The sequence below is a fragment of the Belonocnema kinseyi genome, chromosome 5, assembly GCF_010883055.1.
Source record: "Belonocnema kinseyi isolate 2016_QV_RU_SX_M_011 chromosome 5, B_treatae_v1, whole genome shotgun sequence".
Lineage (NCBI taxonomy): Eukaryota > Metazoa > Arthropoda > Insecta > Hymenoptera > Cynipidae > Belonocnema > Belonocnema kinseyi.
In genome coordinates this window covers 133,438,832-133,452,699 of record NC_046661.1, presented here as the reverse complement: position 1 = coordinate 133,452,699, position 13,868 = coordinate 133,438,832, and the positions used below count along the sequence as shown (strand labels likewise).

At 33.8% G+C, this 13,868-nt stretch overlaps 1 protein-coding gene across 2 annotated transcripts in view; it reads right to left on the bottom strand.

Moving 5' to 3' along the window:
* Positions 1 to 1,710: 1,710 nt before the first annotated feature.
* Positions 1,711 to 13,868, bottom strand: part of LOC117173150 — a 17,416-nt gene continuing 5,258 nt past the window's right edge. Inside the window, exons 1-3 of one of the 2 annotated variants that reach the window (XM_033361552.1) lie at positions 6,635 to 7,704; positions 4,461 to 4,584; positions 1,711 to 2,916 (exon numbers count right to left, since the gene is read on the bottom strand). In XM_033361552.1, coding sequence (XP_033217443.1) covers positions 2,597 to 2,916; positions 4,461 to 4,518 — 378 coding nt within the window. In that variant the 5' untranslated portion in view covers positions 4,519 to 4,584; positions 6,635 to 7,704 and the 3' untranslated portion in view covers positions 1,711 to 2,596. Of the gene's footprint in view, positions 2,917 to 4,460; positions 4,585 to 6,634; positions 7,705 to 13,868 lie in introns of those variants that run through there. The other variant, XM_033361551.1, reaches the window with a different exon arrangement.

Genomic DNA, 13,868 nt, shown 5'->3' with positions numbered 1-13,868 from the left:
AGCTATCTAAGGATGGTACTATAGAACGCCACCTCAAGGTAGGCCTAGTGGCGCCATCTCTTGGTCAGGCCGGAAACTTATCAATCCACCCTCGTAAAACAAATTGCGCACAGTCTAATAAAAGAAAGTATTTATCCACCAATACTTTCCAAAAAGTGAGAAAGATCTAGTAGAATTTGTCTATTTTCGAAAATTTTACCAACGGTTATTTTTATCCAAATCAAGTTTGGTGGGCGAATCATGACAGAGGTCCATCATGGCCATTAGTCATGATTGACCCATTGTTTATAACTATGGGACGTGCGTGGGATGATCGTGGCTGAACATTGACCCAATATTGAGCCAAGCTTTCCCCACGCCCATCCCACGCTCAAGCCACGCTTATGCCATTGTTGAGCCATGTTTCACCCATTGAACCTTTTCCACAAGGGCAGTGTTGAATTAAAATCAATTTATATTGCAATAGCCTAGTGTAAGAACTATTTAGTCTAACGCCTCAATTTTTTTGCTTTGAGACGTTCATAGTATAAACCTCCTGCCGTTTTTGCAGAAAATAACTTGTCTCATTGCATTCTAGAACAAAAGTTCTAGCAGCAAAGTTAAACTAGAGGAAGTTCTGAAAGAGTGAAAAAAGTCACCTCTATTACTGGTCATAGAAATAATGTAAGATCACACCCCTGCCCCTTTTCCAACGCCTCATGGGGTTATAGACTTCTATAACTTTCATTATTTCGAGTTTTTCGGAAACAAACATTCCTTTAAAAAATGCTTGCAATATAAAATGTGTATTTCGACGGGATCTACAAATTTTATTTTAAGCATTTTTTAAATTTTGCATATTAGCTTAGATAAACTCAAAAAACCATAATTTTTATGGTTTTCTGATGATTTCACCATGAAAATCAAAGTTGCGCCAATTTTCACTATCATATTTGTAATCAGCGCATCAAAATACATGGGTATACGCAGTTTTAACGAAATCGGGCATATCCGCTTTTCGGAAGTTTATCCAACAATTTTTAACAACAATTATTTAAAAAGTAAAAAATTTATTGTTATACGATTTTTATAAAGATTTAAAAATGAGCTATTTACACTTCATTAGGTTATAAAACATGCCAGTTTTTTAGCGATAAAAAAATAGATGTGCAGTGAATTTAATAAATAAATGTATTCAAACAATGATCAATTCTTATTGGATGAGTCGTACTTAAAAAATTCTATTTTCTTATAATTTTGGGCCGATTTCATAGAAAAAAAACTTGATTTATTTCAGCGTTAAATACTTGCTGTGGACAAGTCATATAAAATAACAAATTATTTATTATCCTCTATTAATTCAAATAAAAAAAAGGTTTTTGTCTATAAATTGCTAAAATTTAGTGCGAATTTATTGACTATGTGTTTTGACAAGTTCTATAAATTTTTTTAATATACACTTAGCTATGAAAATGAGTGTCTTAAATGGTTTTTGGTGGGCCCATCTTTGTTAAGATGAGAATGTAAAAATAAAGAACCAAGTTGGTTGAGGTACTTCGAAAGGCAAGAAATAAAGCTCAGTGTAGTTTTCAATTTGTTTATTTCTTTTATCCACATATAAGTTTTTCTTATTACAGAATATTATTTTTCAGGCGAAATCAAATTAAATAATTAAAATTTCAAAAACTAATTCACAGAAAAATTAATACTACTTCTAATTATGCATTCAAAGAAAAGTTACATCCAACCCAAATTTGAAGCGTTGTTTTTACATGATTCAAAGTGAAAATTTATCTACATACCAAATAAATTTGTTAGATCAGAAAATAATCTATTGTAATGAAGATATTTATTTATGGCTAACAAGAAAAGTAAAATTAAAAATTAAAACAACGTTGAATTGCTTACACAATTTCGTGCGTAGCGCTCAATGTATTTTTAAACCAAATTTCGAACTTTTTGATGTGATTCAGAAATAAGCTTCAATCCAGACGTTTTCATTTTTTAATGAACTTATTTTTTGGTGTCTAATTTTAAATTGATTTGGTAAAGTGAAAACTTACTTCAGAGATTCAGTGTGCGCTACGCACCAAATGATAGCCTGTCCAGTGGGCACAAAGTTTGGCGACGTCTTTACGACATCGTTACGACATCTTTACGACAACTTTACAACATCCTATGTCCATGAAGTTAAGGTGTCTTTCTGATATCGTAAATAAGTCGTATGATCTGACGATGTCTTTACGATATCGCAGACATCGAAACGACGTGGACATAGGATGTCGTAAGGTTGTCGTAAAGATGTCGCAACGATACTAATAAAAATTAATTATATGCGCCTGCGCATCAATACTAGTAACTAGTAACCAATTAACCAATATATCCTGTTTTCCTACTATGAAACGATACCAAAACTAGAAACTAATAAATAAAAGTGATATTAATAACTTATAGGCATAGTAAATAGTTTAAAGATATATAGCATCTGAGAATTGTCAAAATTACTGTGGAATAATATTTTTGATTGTATCCAATCACAGTGGAAAATGAAAAATATTGATTTTGTCCTTGAGCAACGGCGGTTGTCGACATTAAAAAATATGTGCAGTCAGAAATTTCAACTATTGACATCATGGTCGAAATGGAGTTGATATCTAATTATGTCAACACTAGATAAAGGTCTAAATGCATCGTCGTACACCCTCATTCTGGTTTTGTTTACGTAAAGTGCACGCGCTAGTCTGATTGATCCCGCCTGTTCTATTAAGCAAACCATTGCATTGTCATCAGGGTCTATGAATCCATGAGCAGCTAAATTAAACCCATCTTTTACCTCTACCCTTGTTTGAGTCGTCAATGTATAATATATGTTCATGTTATCTGGAAGAGTCCTATCGCCTTCCTGAAGAGCTGTTGTATTGTACTGTAAACTTAACTCTGCAAAAAGAAATAGAGTTAGATTATTATTACTACTTAAAATACTAGATCGGGCGTCACAGTCTCCCCTATTCCCCGGCCACGCCCTTTTTGAAATTACCATGATTTCTTTAAATCAACTTAAATTGAAAATACAATATTTAAATTAGGCAGACTAAAGACCATAAAGTTTCAAGAGGTAGCGTTGAAAACCCAGTGGGCACGAAATTTGGCGACGTTTTTACGACATCGTTACAACACCTTCACGACATCTTTACGACATCCTATGTCCATGTCGTTTCAATGACTTCGCGATATCGTAAACTCAGTAGGCACAAAATTTAGCGACGTCTTTATGACATCGTTACGACATCTTTACGACATTTTTACGACATCCTATGTTCGTGTCTTTTCGTTGCCTTTATGATATCGTAAATATATCGTTAGATCATATGATGTGTTTACGATATCGTAAAGACACCTTAACGACATTGACATAATATATCGTAAAGTTGTCGTAACGATGTCGTAAAGACGTCGCCAAATGCTGTGCCCACAGGGAAGACATCGTCAGATCATATGACTTATTTACGATATCTTAAAGACACCTTAACGACATGGGCATAGGATGTCGTAAAGTTGTCGCAAAGATGTCATGTCGTAACGATGTCGTGAAGACGTCGCCAAACTATCCAATATATCACCAATATATCAATTTTCTACTCAGAACATCAATTTTTAAGTGGATAGATTATTCTTTAATTACCAAATATTAATTTTTGACTTACTATAACAGCTATGTACAATATGTACAAGAAACTTAAGTTTTCTACCAAAAAAGACGAATTTGTATCAAAATAATTTCATTTTTAACTCAAAAAGATATATTTTTCAAAAGAATGGGTTTACAACGGAAATTCTGAATACTCAACTGCAACTGTTAAATTCCAGCTAAAAATGAATTTTTAAAAATAAACGAAATATATCAATTCTCAGCCATTTGGTTTAATTTTCAACTGAAAAAAGATTAATTTTCATCTAAAAATGTTACATTTAAAATTTGTTTAAATTTATTTTTCACTCAAGAAACAATTTTTCACCGAAATTGTAAAATTTTTAAACAAAGAAGTCGATTAACCACTGAAATTATTATAATTCAACGAGAATCGTTACATTTTTCAATTCAAAATAAATTTTTAAGCAAAAAAGAAAGATTTTGTGAGAAAATAGTTCAATTCTTACCAAAGAAATCAATTTTTAATTAAGAACATGAAATTTTATTTATTAAATATTTGTTGAACCAGAGAAAAATGATGTATGGAATTTTCAAGAACAAAATATAGCTATGTAGCAATTCACGTGATATTTTATACTTAACCCAAACAAAATTTCAATTTTCAATAGAAAAACAGTTGAATTTAATAAAAAACGTTAATTTTTAACTAAAAATGGAAAAACTTTAATTTTCATTTTATAATTCAATCTTCAAAAAAAATATAAACTTTTAACAAAATAAATTCAAATTGAGGTATAATTATTATATATAGCTACTTCATTATATGTACCACTGAAATGGAAGTATATTGCTAGAGTGAGAAGAGGAGCACCAGCATGGATCTGCATCTTCGTTAAATCGAGGATCTTGATAAATGGAGATTGCAGGATTTTATATAATGAAGAAGAAGCTTTCTGCAAGAAAAATGAAAACGAAATTTAACAAAACTATCAAAAAGAAAAAATTATTTTCTTTTAGTTTAGAAAAACTTACAAAGAAACTTTTATCCCTTCCAACTCAACAGAAATGATAAGAAACAAGAAAGAGAAACAAGAAAATGCAAAGTTCAAACTCAATAAAAATAATTTAAAAAGAAAAAACGAGAAAATGTGCCTCTTTCAATTTAGAAAAAATTTCGGATTCAAACATTTTGTCCTACAAGCCCAATCAAAGCGTGGAAAATAAAGTTTGTCTTTCTTTCAATTTTTACAAATTTAAAAATTAAAACTTTTTTGTTTTAAGCTAACTGAAAATTTTAAAAATTTAAAACTTTCTCGACCACTGAAAATATTGAATATTAAAACTAAACATAAAGCTTCACTTAATGTTTTTTGGTACATAATTCCCTGATTGTTGACAATAGCAAAAAAAAAATTAGGAAACTTTAGAACTATTTTGAAATGTATCAAGATGATAAGAAATATAATTTTAAAATCTGTGACAAAACTTTGTATGATTTTTGATTTGAAAAAATTAATTTTAAGTCAATATGAAATAAAATTTTTAGAATGTTTAAAAGTTTTTAAAAATTATCAGAAAGGTATTTGAAGGACTTTAAAAAGGTTTTTTCTTCTGAAAATTTTAAATTAAATCTAATGAGTTATTCAAATTATTCCACTTTAAATTTCTTATTCTTTCGAAAAAAAATTTTGAAGGTTTTTTTAAAGATTTTAAAAGGTATCAAAGAGAGAAAACAGCTTTCCTTCCAGATTATATACAATTTTTCAATGATTCCTCATCTCGAAAAATTAATTTTTCAAGATTTCCAATTGATCAGTTATAAAAATGTCGAAAAAATAGTATATTGTGCTACAAGTGCAGGAAGTAGATAATTTCAAACGAGTGTAAAGTTAGCTGTACGAGCCAGAGACGACCCGAAAATGAGCCGATGGCAGGTACTCTAAACTTCACAAAAGTTTCAACTGCCTACTTTTAACTCTTGTAGAAAACGATATTTTTTCTAACAAATTCGGGAAATTTTCGATTTGAGAAACAATAAAAACCAATTTTTCGAAAATTTATGGTAATTTTTGGAAATTTATGCCAGAATTAGAGAAATTACCTAAAATTCAGGAAATTTTTGGTAAATTTGTAAATTAACGAAAATTTATAGAAATTTAGTGTATCCGAAGCTTTTTGGAAGAAATTCAAAAATTTCAAAAATTTCTGAAAATTTATGAATATTTTGCTAAATTTGAAAATTGTCCTAAAATTTATGAAAAATTTCCAAAGTTTTCATAAATTTATGAAAATGTAGCAAAGTACCGATAATTTTAGATATCTAAAAGTTTTCAAAATTTTCGGTAATTTATCGGTAATTTATAGTAATTTATCAGCCATTTATGGTAACTTATCACTTCGAGTATTCCAATAACTTAGTTTGATACAGTTGTAAAAAGTGAAAAAGAAGGATTTTCAGGTTAGGAACAGTTGTGGAAAGTGGTGTTTTTACTCAGGGTGAGCGACAGGGGAATGTGAGGGTTGGATGAATGAAAAGAGACGGTTGTTTAATAGTTTAAGAGTGGTGAGTTACAGCGAGAGAGATTTTAAGTAATTTTTAAAGTGGTGGATTCATATTTAGATTGAATGAGTGGCGTGGGAAAATCAAAGCGAGGGAAAAGAAAACGTGACGTAGGAAAAAATACCTGGCTGACATGCCGGTGACACAAAGTCCACAAAGGACATAGAGAGGGCAGCAGTAGTGACGAGGCAGGGGTATTTGAGAGGCTCGGAAAGGGGGGGGGGTAGCAAGCAAACTAGGCAGACCGACGAACTTGCAAAGGGTACAGAGAGCGCACATTTTGCGTAGTACGAACGCAAAGGGGTTTTTTGAGAAGTGGCGACAACCACCGACCATGAGTAGCGAAGGGGAGAAGTCGAAAGATAATAAAAGAGTTCGAGACCAGTTAGATGAGGAAGGGGAAAATCAGAAAGCGCTAAAGAAGAGTAGACAGAGAACCCTACCTGAAAGGAGGGCTGAGCGGAGTAGTCTAGAAGGCCTTGAGTAACTCATCGGATGCTTCGGAGAGGAAACCTGCAAAGCGTTTGACGAAGCGAGGACGCATAGGGAAGAAGTCAGGGAGGACGTGAAAAAATAAGAAAGGAATGGGATGCTCTGTGGAAAGCCGAGAAGGTGGAGGTATTTAGGAAACTGGATATCATCGAAAGTAAACAGATAGAGAGTGAGAGGTTCAGCAAACTAGAATGCGTGAGTGGAGAAAAGGAAAAGGGGGAGTAGAAGACGTAGTCAAGGGGCATGATAAGAAACTGCAGTAGGAAAATGAAAACATGCTCAGACGACTGAATGAAATAGAAGTAAGACCAGAAGGAGAAGAAAGAGAAAAAAGAGAAATATAGTAATTAAAGTAATTATAGTAAAATGTCATTCAGCAAAGAAAAAGTAGAGAAGCTGATGAACGATATTAAGGGTTCAGGTGAGAGTGGAGGCTCTAAACGTGCTAGGGAGAAACACAGAAGGGAAAACAGGTGTGCTTATAGTGAAAGTGGGAAACGAGGAAAAGAGGGAAATTGTGGAAAGAAGAATGGTGCTTAGGGAAAGGAATAAATTAATTGAAAAGGATCTGACATTGATAGAAAGAGAAAGAGGAAGTGGATGATCGAACAGTAAGAAATACAAGGCGGAGTTTCCACCATAGAAGAAAAACTGAGTACAGAAAAGATGAGGGGAAGGGAAAAAGAAATGAGTGAGTGTTGCTTTCTAGAATGAACGATGGGTTGTGGGAGGCTATTGGAAAGTGGGACGTTGTAATGCTGAGTGAATCGTGGGTAGCTTAAAAGGATGGGAAGGGATTGAAACGAAAGTTGCCGTAACAGTATGCGTGGATAATGCAAGAATCGAGGAAAGAACAGGAGAAGGGAAGGGGGATTGGTAGCATGGTTTTAGGAGTAAAAAAGGAGCGGATGGAAGATGAAAGAGTGGAAGAGAGAGAAGAACAGCAGGAGAGCATAGTGATGAGAAGAATAAAGATAGAAGGAGAGAGGGTGACCATCGTTTATGTGTATAGAAGAAGTGATGAAGAAGAAGGTTGGCGATTATTGAGGGAATGGATGAAGCAAAGAAATAAAGAGCTGTTTTTGATAAGAAGAGACTTAAACGCGTGGACAGGAGAGTTAGGGTCGGATATATGGTATGGAGTGATTAAAGGAGTGGAGGGGGAAGACGCTGACATGCGCCTGGAAAAGATAAAGGAACTAACAGAGAGGATAAAAGAAGAGGTGAGGCCAGGGGAAGAGGAGACAGAAACGAAGAGGGGATGGTGGGATGGAGAATATAATGAGAGTAAAGATAGAATGAAAGCAAAATGTGAAAAAGTGGGAGAAAGGGAAGATAGGATAACAAGAATATATTAGGAGGAAGAGAGATCATGAAAGGTTGTTAAATGATAAAAGGCAGTTAGAAAAAGAAGGTATATGGAAGAGGTGGAAAAGCAATCAGGGAAGGGAGGGAATGGAATCTAATCAATAGAAAACGAGTGGGAAAGAAGGGCATCAATGAGAAAATCGAGATGGATGAGTGGAATCTGCACTTTAAGTGATTGTTGGGAGGAGTGGAAAATAAGGTATTAGGTGAAATGGGAAGGTGATAGAAAGGGAAGATAATAGTGATAATAGGATAAGTTGGGAGAAAGTGAATAATGCGATAGCGAGGCTTAAAAGAAACAAGGCAACATGAGAGGACGATATTGAGAAAGAGGCTTTGAGGTTTGGAGGAGAAGGGGTGAGAAAGGTATGCAACATGGTTTAAAGAGGAGAAGAATGGCCTAAGAAATGGAGGACAGGGTTGGTGGTACCGATAATTCATAAAAGAGAGGGCAAGAAGGTGAAAGAGGTATAGGGGAATCACACTTATGTTGGTGGGCTATAAAGTATATATGAATATACTCGGGAAGAGATTAAAAAGGGATGTGGAAGATAAAAGGATCATTCTACATAATCAGGCAGTCTTCACAGAAGGAATGGGAAGAGGACAAAACATCTACGTATTCAATTATTCAGTGAATAGGAACTTAGGAAAAAAGAAAGGAAAACTAGTGGACTTATTTGTAGATTTTAAAGCGGCATTTGACTCGGTAAACAGAAAGGTATTATGGTAGGTTGTAAAGGAGAGGGCGATGTAGGAGGGGTTGGTGGAGAGGATAAAGGACGTATTCAAAAAGACTAAGATAAGGGTTAGAATTATGAAACAAAGAGGGGCGTTGTTTTATACTGGCAGGAGGCTCAGATAAGGGTGCCAACTAAGTCCACTACTATACAATCTCTTGTTGGCAGATCTAGAGGAGAAACTGGAGAAAAAAGGAAAAGGGAGTTCGGTACTGGGAAATAGCAAGGTATATTCCTTAGCGTATGCAGACGATGTACTCTTACTAACGGTAAACGTAAATAAGACATAGATGATGTGATTTAAGAAGAGAAGGACAACAGTAGAATATGAGTGGAAGATATACGGGGAGAAAGTGAAACAGGTTCAGAAATTCAGTTACTTAGGATTCTGGTTTCAGTCGAAAGGCAGAGTCGAACTACAGTTAAGGAGAAGGATAGAATTTCCAACTAAAGTAATGGGGCAGATATATGGTATAGGGAAGAGAAGGTTTTGAGCATGATTGGCAGATGAGACTGTGAATGTTTGATGTGGTTAGTGTGGTCAGTCCTAAATAACGGAGTGGAGATCTGGAGATGAAAGGAGCACGAGTGGGTGGAAAGTATGCCGAAAAATTCTTGAGATGGGTATTGGGAGTGAGCTGGAGTTGTCCAGGACATATGTTGACGGCGGAATTAGCTAGAGGTAAAATGGTTATTTGACAAATGGAGAGAGCATGGAACTTTAAAAAGAAGCTGAAAAGGGGGAGGAAAGCAGGATAGCACAAGCTTTTCTACGGAAAGTTGTTAACAAAGAGAATAGGGGTAACACAGGAGGATCATTGGGGGAGGAAAAGAGACCAAACAGGAGGAGAGAATGCGATATAAGAGCAGATTTCAGAGTATGGCAAGAGTTAGAGAATAAACTGCTAGCTAAAGAGGGGGATGAAAGATGGAAAAAATCGTGGAATTGAAGTATAACAGGTAGTATAAGGTAGTAAAGAGTGAAGGAGAGCAAGAATATTTAAAAAAGGTAAAAAGGGAGAGTAAATGAAACCACGTTATACTATTTAGGATGGAGAAGAAATGAGAGAGTGCAGGTACTGGATAGATGGAGTGAAAAGTAGATATAGAGTCTGTTATTATGTGATAGAATTATGGGAGCATGTTTAAGAGAGATTTACGGGGGACGAAACGGATGGTGAGACTGTGGATAACAGGATGAGGTGGATTTTGGATGAAAGTGGACGAGGGTCAACCTGGATGATGAGACTGGAAGAAATAAGAGAAAGTAAGGGGCATATAGTAGGGAAAGGCTAAGTGGCTATTCCTATATAAGGACAATAAAGTAAAAAAAAACGTGAGTTCATGTTAACAGAAATGGTTAAAGGAAACGGAAGTGCAAGAAACACTATAGTCAGCAAATCTCGAGACTAATTGTGCAAAGACAAAGCGATAGCATATAAGTTAACATAAGTAGAATCATATTATTTAGATAGTAAGTATTATTAAGCTAGTATAAGTGGTTTTGTAACGAACTGTGGTGGAAGCAGAGGCCCTCAAATCCGTGAAAGAGAGAGAGAAGAAATAAATACATACAGTTAAAATAATTGTTTAATTATTTTTATGTTTAAAAATGACTGGTTAATTATTAATTGATTATATTACTCATTAGATTTCCTGGAATAATTGCAAAAGACTATTGATTAATTGAAATATTTAAAAATAAAGGTTTGAATTAAAAAGAATATAGAATAAAAATAATTGTATTGTATCAATGAAAATAATTGTTGGGTATATTTTTCTCACAATAACAATTTACATGAAGATTAAATTTTAATTTTTTAATTAAGTATATACATCGATAAACTACTTGAAGATCGTGTATATTAATATTTGCTATATTTTATATAACAACAGTCTATTAATGTTTAAGATGAATGTATTTAAATTATATTATTTGTTTGCATTTTTTTATGTTGTAAAATTAGTATTTGAATTCTGACTTCGAGATGATATGGACATATGTTTTAGTTTTTTCTGGAATAGTTTGAAAGGTTATTAATAATTCAAATTTTGAGAAAAATACTATGTAAAAACGATTTGAATGATGCAATGCAAATTACTATATAATGATTTTTTATATTAACAAATTAATTCATGCGTGTTAACAAATACATAAAGTACAAATAATTTGATGTTCCGAAGAATATAATTATTCGAGGCTTTTTATTACATGAACTGTTTAATTTATTATTAGCTGATTAAATTTGTTCACAATGTTAAATTATATAAAGTTTAAATTTAAATTGTTTTAAATTAAGTAGCCTACATTTATTACAGTATGGCCTCGCTTATTCTAGCTATTGTGGACCTGTCCCAACTTGGATAATAGGGAAACTCGGATGAAAACGGAATTTTAAATTAAAAGCAAGTCTTATTGTAATAAACTGATAGTAAATTTAAATAAATATTCAACTTGTACGATTACATGTTTTCAAAAATCTCATAAATAGTTTGTATTATATATGCCATGATGCATCTTTATTTAAGAGCGATCGACGCAGTTCCTAACGTAGAAAGTATTCTAGATTATCAACCAATCAGAGCAGAGGTTTGGAAATATCTGTTCTGGTTGGTTCAAACAAGTTCATATGTATGAATAATGCATAAGGTTCGGATAATACGAACTGCTATTGCGCTATAGCTGGGATAATACGGGTCAACTGTTTTTGTTTTAGCCTCGGATAATCGCGAACTCGGATAATGCGTCCTCGGACAAGTGAGGTTCTACTGCATTTAGTTTCAGATTATGTAATTAAATATTAGTTAATACCGTATATGAATTTATTCTTTCTTTTAAACATTTCTAATTCAATTATATCAATTTTTATTATGATGTGTTGTTGTGCAATAAGAGTCTGTATTCATTTTTTCTAAAAATGATTTAATTTTGTTCTCGAATAAGTATCAAGTATTTAAGAAACTAGTAAAGCTGCACCAGTTCCTCTCAAGCAAACTCAGATTTGACATTTGGTCCACATTGGACCGCATATCATTTGATCAATCTCAACCGATTCGAGAGCTTTCCAAGCAAAAACAAAAAATAAAATTGGACAAATTACTTGCAGTAAAGCAAACAGAACTAAAAGATATAGTGAAAAAGATCTCTGACCATCCTCTCAACAATGAAATGATTTCAGCCTTATCTAAAGGATATCATTTTGCAGCAGCTCCTTCGAAAATCCCAAAAGAACAAATAATCAGAAATTTAGAATCCACAATATATACTCTTCCACCGGAAAAAGCGAATGACAGACGGCGAAAGAAGGCCAACATTTTACGCCAAGCTCAAGTTCCTTTCTGAAACTTAACAAAACAAGAAAGAACTGCAATTAAAAAACTCAAACAGAATAAAGATATTAAAATATTATCCGTAGACAAAGGAAACACAACCGTAATAATGAATAAAGAAAACCACAACAACAAAATCCTGGACCTTCTGACTGAGGATACATACACAAAACTTAAACAGGACCCTACAAAAACAATGGACAGTAAAACAAAAACTCTTCTTGAGGACTCTAAACTTGAAAGACAGACAATATCTAACTTGATTCCTACTAATCCCATCTCTCCAAGACTTAACTGGCTCTCAAAAATCCACAAAGAGAACATTCCACTCAGACCGATCGTCAGCGGAATAACCTCACCAAATTACTACCTAGCACGCTTCCACGCTGCAAAATTAAATCCTTTTACAGGAAACTCCATCACTCACGTTTAAAACTTATTTGACTTTATCATAAAGACACAACAAATTCATATTCAACCCCAAGACATCACAGTGACTTCCGACATAGTATCTCTCTTTACGAAAGTACCAATCCCTGATACAATTGATATTATTAAATCTTTTACAAACTTCCCTTCCGAGCTAGTACCTTTAATAGAAGACTGTCTCAATAATACTTACTGCTCGTTCAATAACCAATTCTACGAACAAACCTCAGGGTCAGCAACGGGATCCCCAATCTCACCTGTGATAGTCAATCTTTATGGAACATTTATAAACTAATATCTTCAACCAAGCCAAGCTTAAACCGGAATTTTGGTTCCGTTAAGTTGATGACGCTTTTGTCATTTGGCGACATGGACGAGATGAACTAAATAAGTTTTTCGACTTTATCAATCAATTGCATCCTAATATCTAGTTCACCATGCAAGTAGAGCAAACGGAAAATTGCCTTTCTTAGACAGATAACTACATGCCACATCCCACAATTACCCGTCTCAAAAACAATCGGTCATCAACTCCCTTATATACAAAGCCGCCTACATAACAGATAAAGATAAGTTACAAAAGCAATTACAAAACGTTAAATAAATCCTAATACAGAACGATTAAACAAACAAAGGAATTGATAAAACAATAAGAAAATAAACTCAAAAAGAGAGAGAAAAATGACCACCAGCCCACACTACATCCTAGATGTCACCGAACAAATAGGAAGAATTCTCAACAAACATAACATCCAAACTAAATAACCCTACAGATAAAAAGGCACCCCTAAGTGATCCAGGAGTATATGAAATCCCTTGTTCTTGTGGTAAAGTCTATATTGGAGAAACCGGGAGAGCGGTGAGCCAACGTATAAAGGAATATGAGAGTAAAGTCAGGCTCAAACTTTGCACGCAATCAGCACTAGGTGAACATCATATCGAAACAAGTTATAACATTTTATTTGACAGAAGAACAGTCCTTGCAAAAACACACAAAATCTTTCCAAGAAAATATAGAAAAGCAATCGAAATCTTAAAACACCCTAATATCAATAGGGACAATGGATATAATACCAATCCGATTTGGCTCTCCGTTCTCCCGCATTAAAAAAACAGACTTTATTGGCCAAACAAGTTTGAACAGTCCCCACGTTAGGGCGCTCTTGGCCAATCACAGGCATCGTAGAGAGTATACATAAGAACAACATAACCTGATACCTTAGTTTCAGGTTAGCCCTGAAGAAGTGGACTGCAATATGCAATATGTCGGAATTCTGATTTCTAAATTATCCGAATCTATATTTTACTTTTTTCTGGA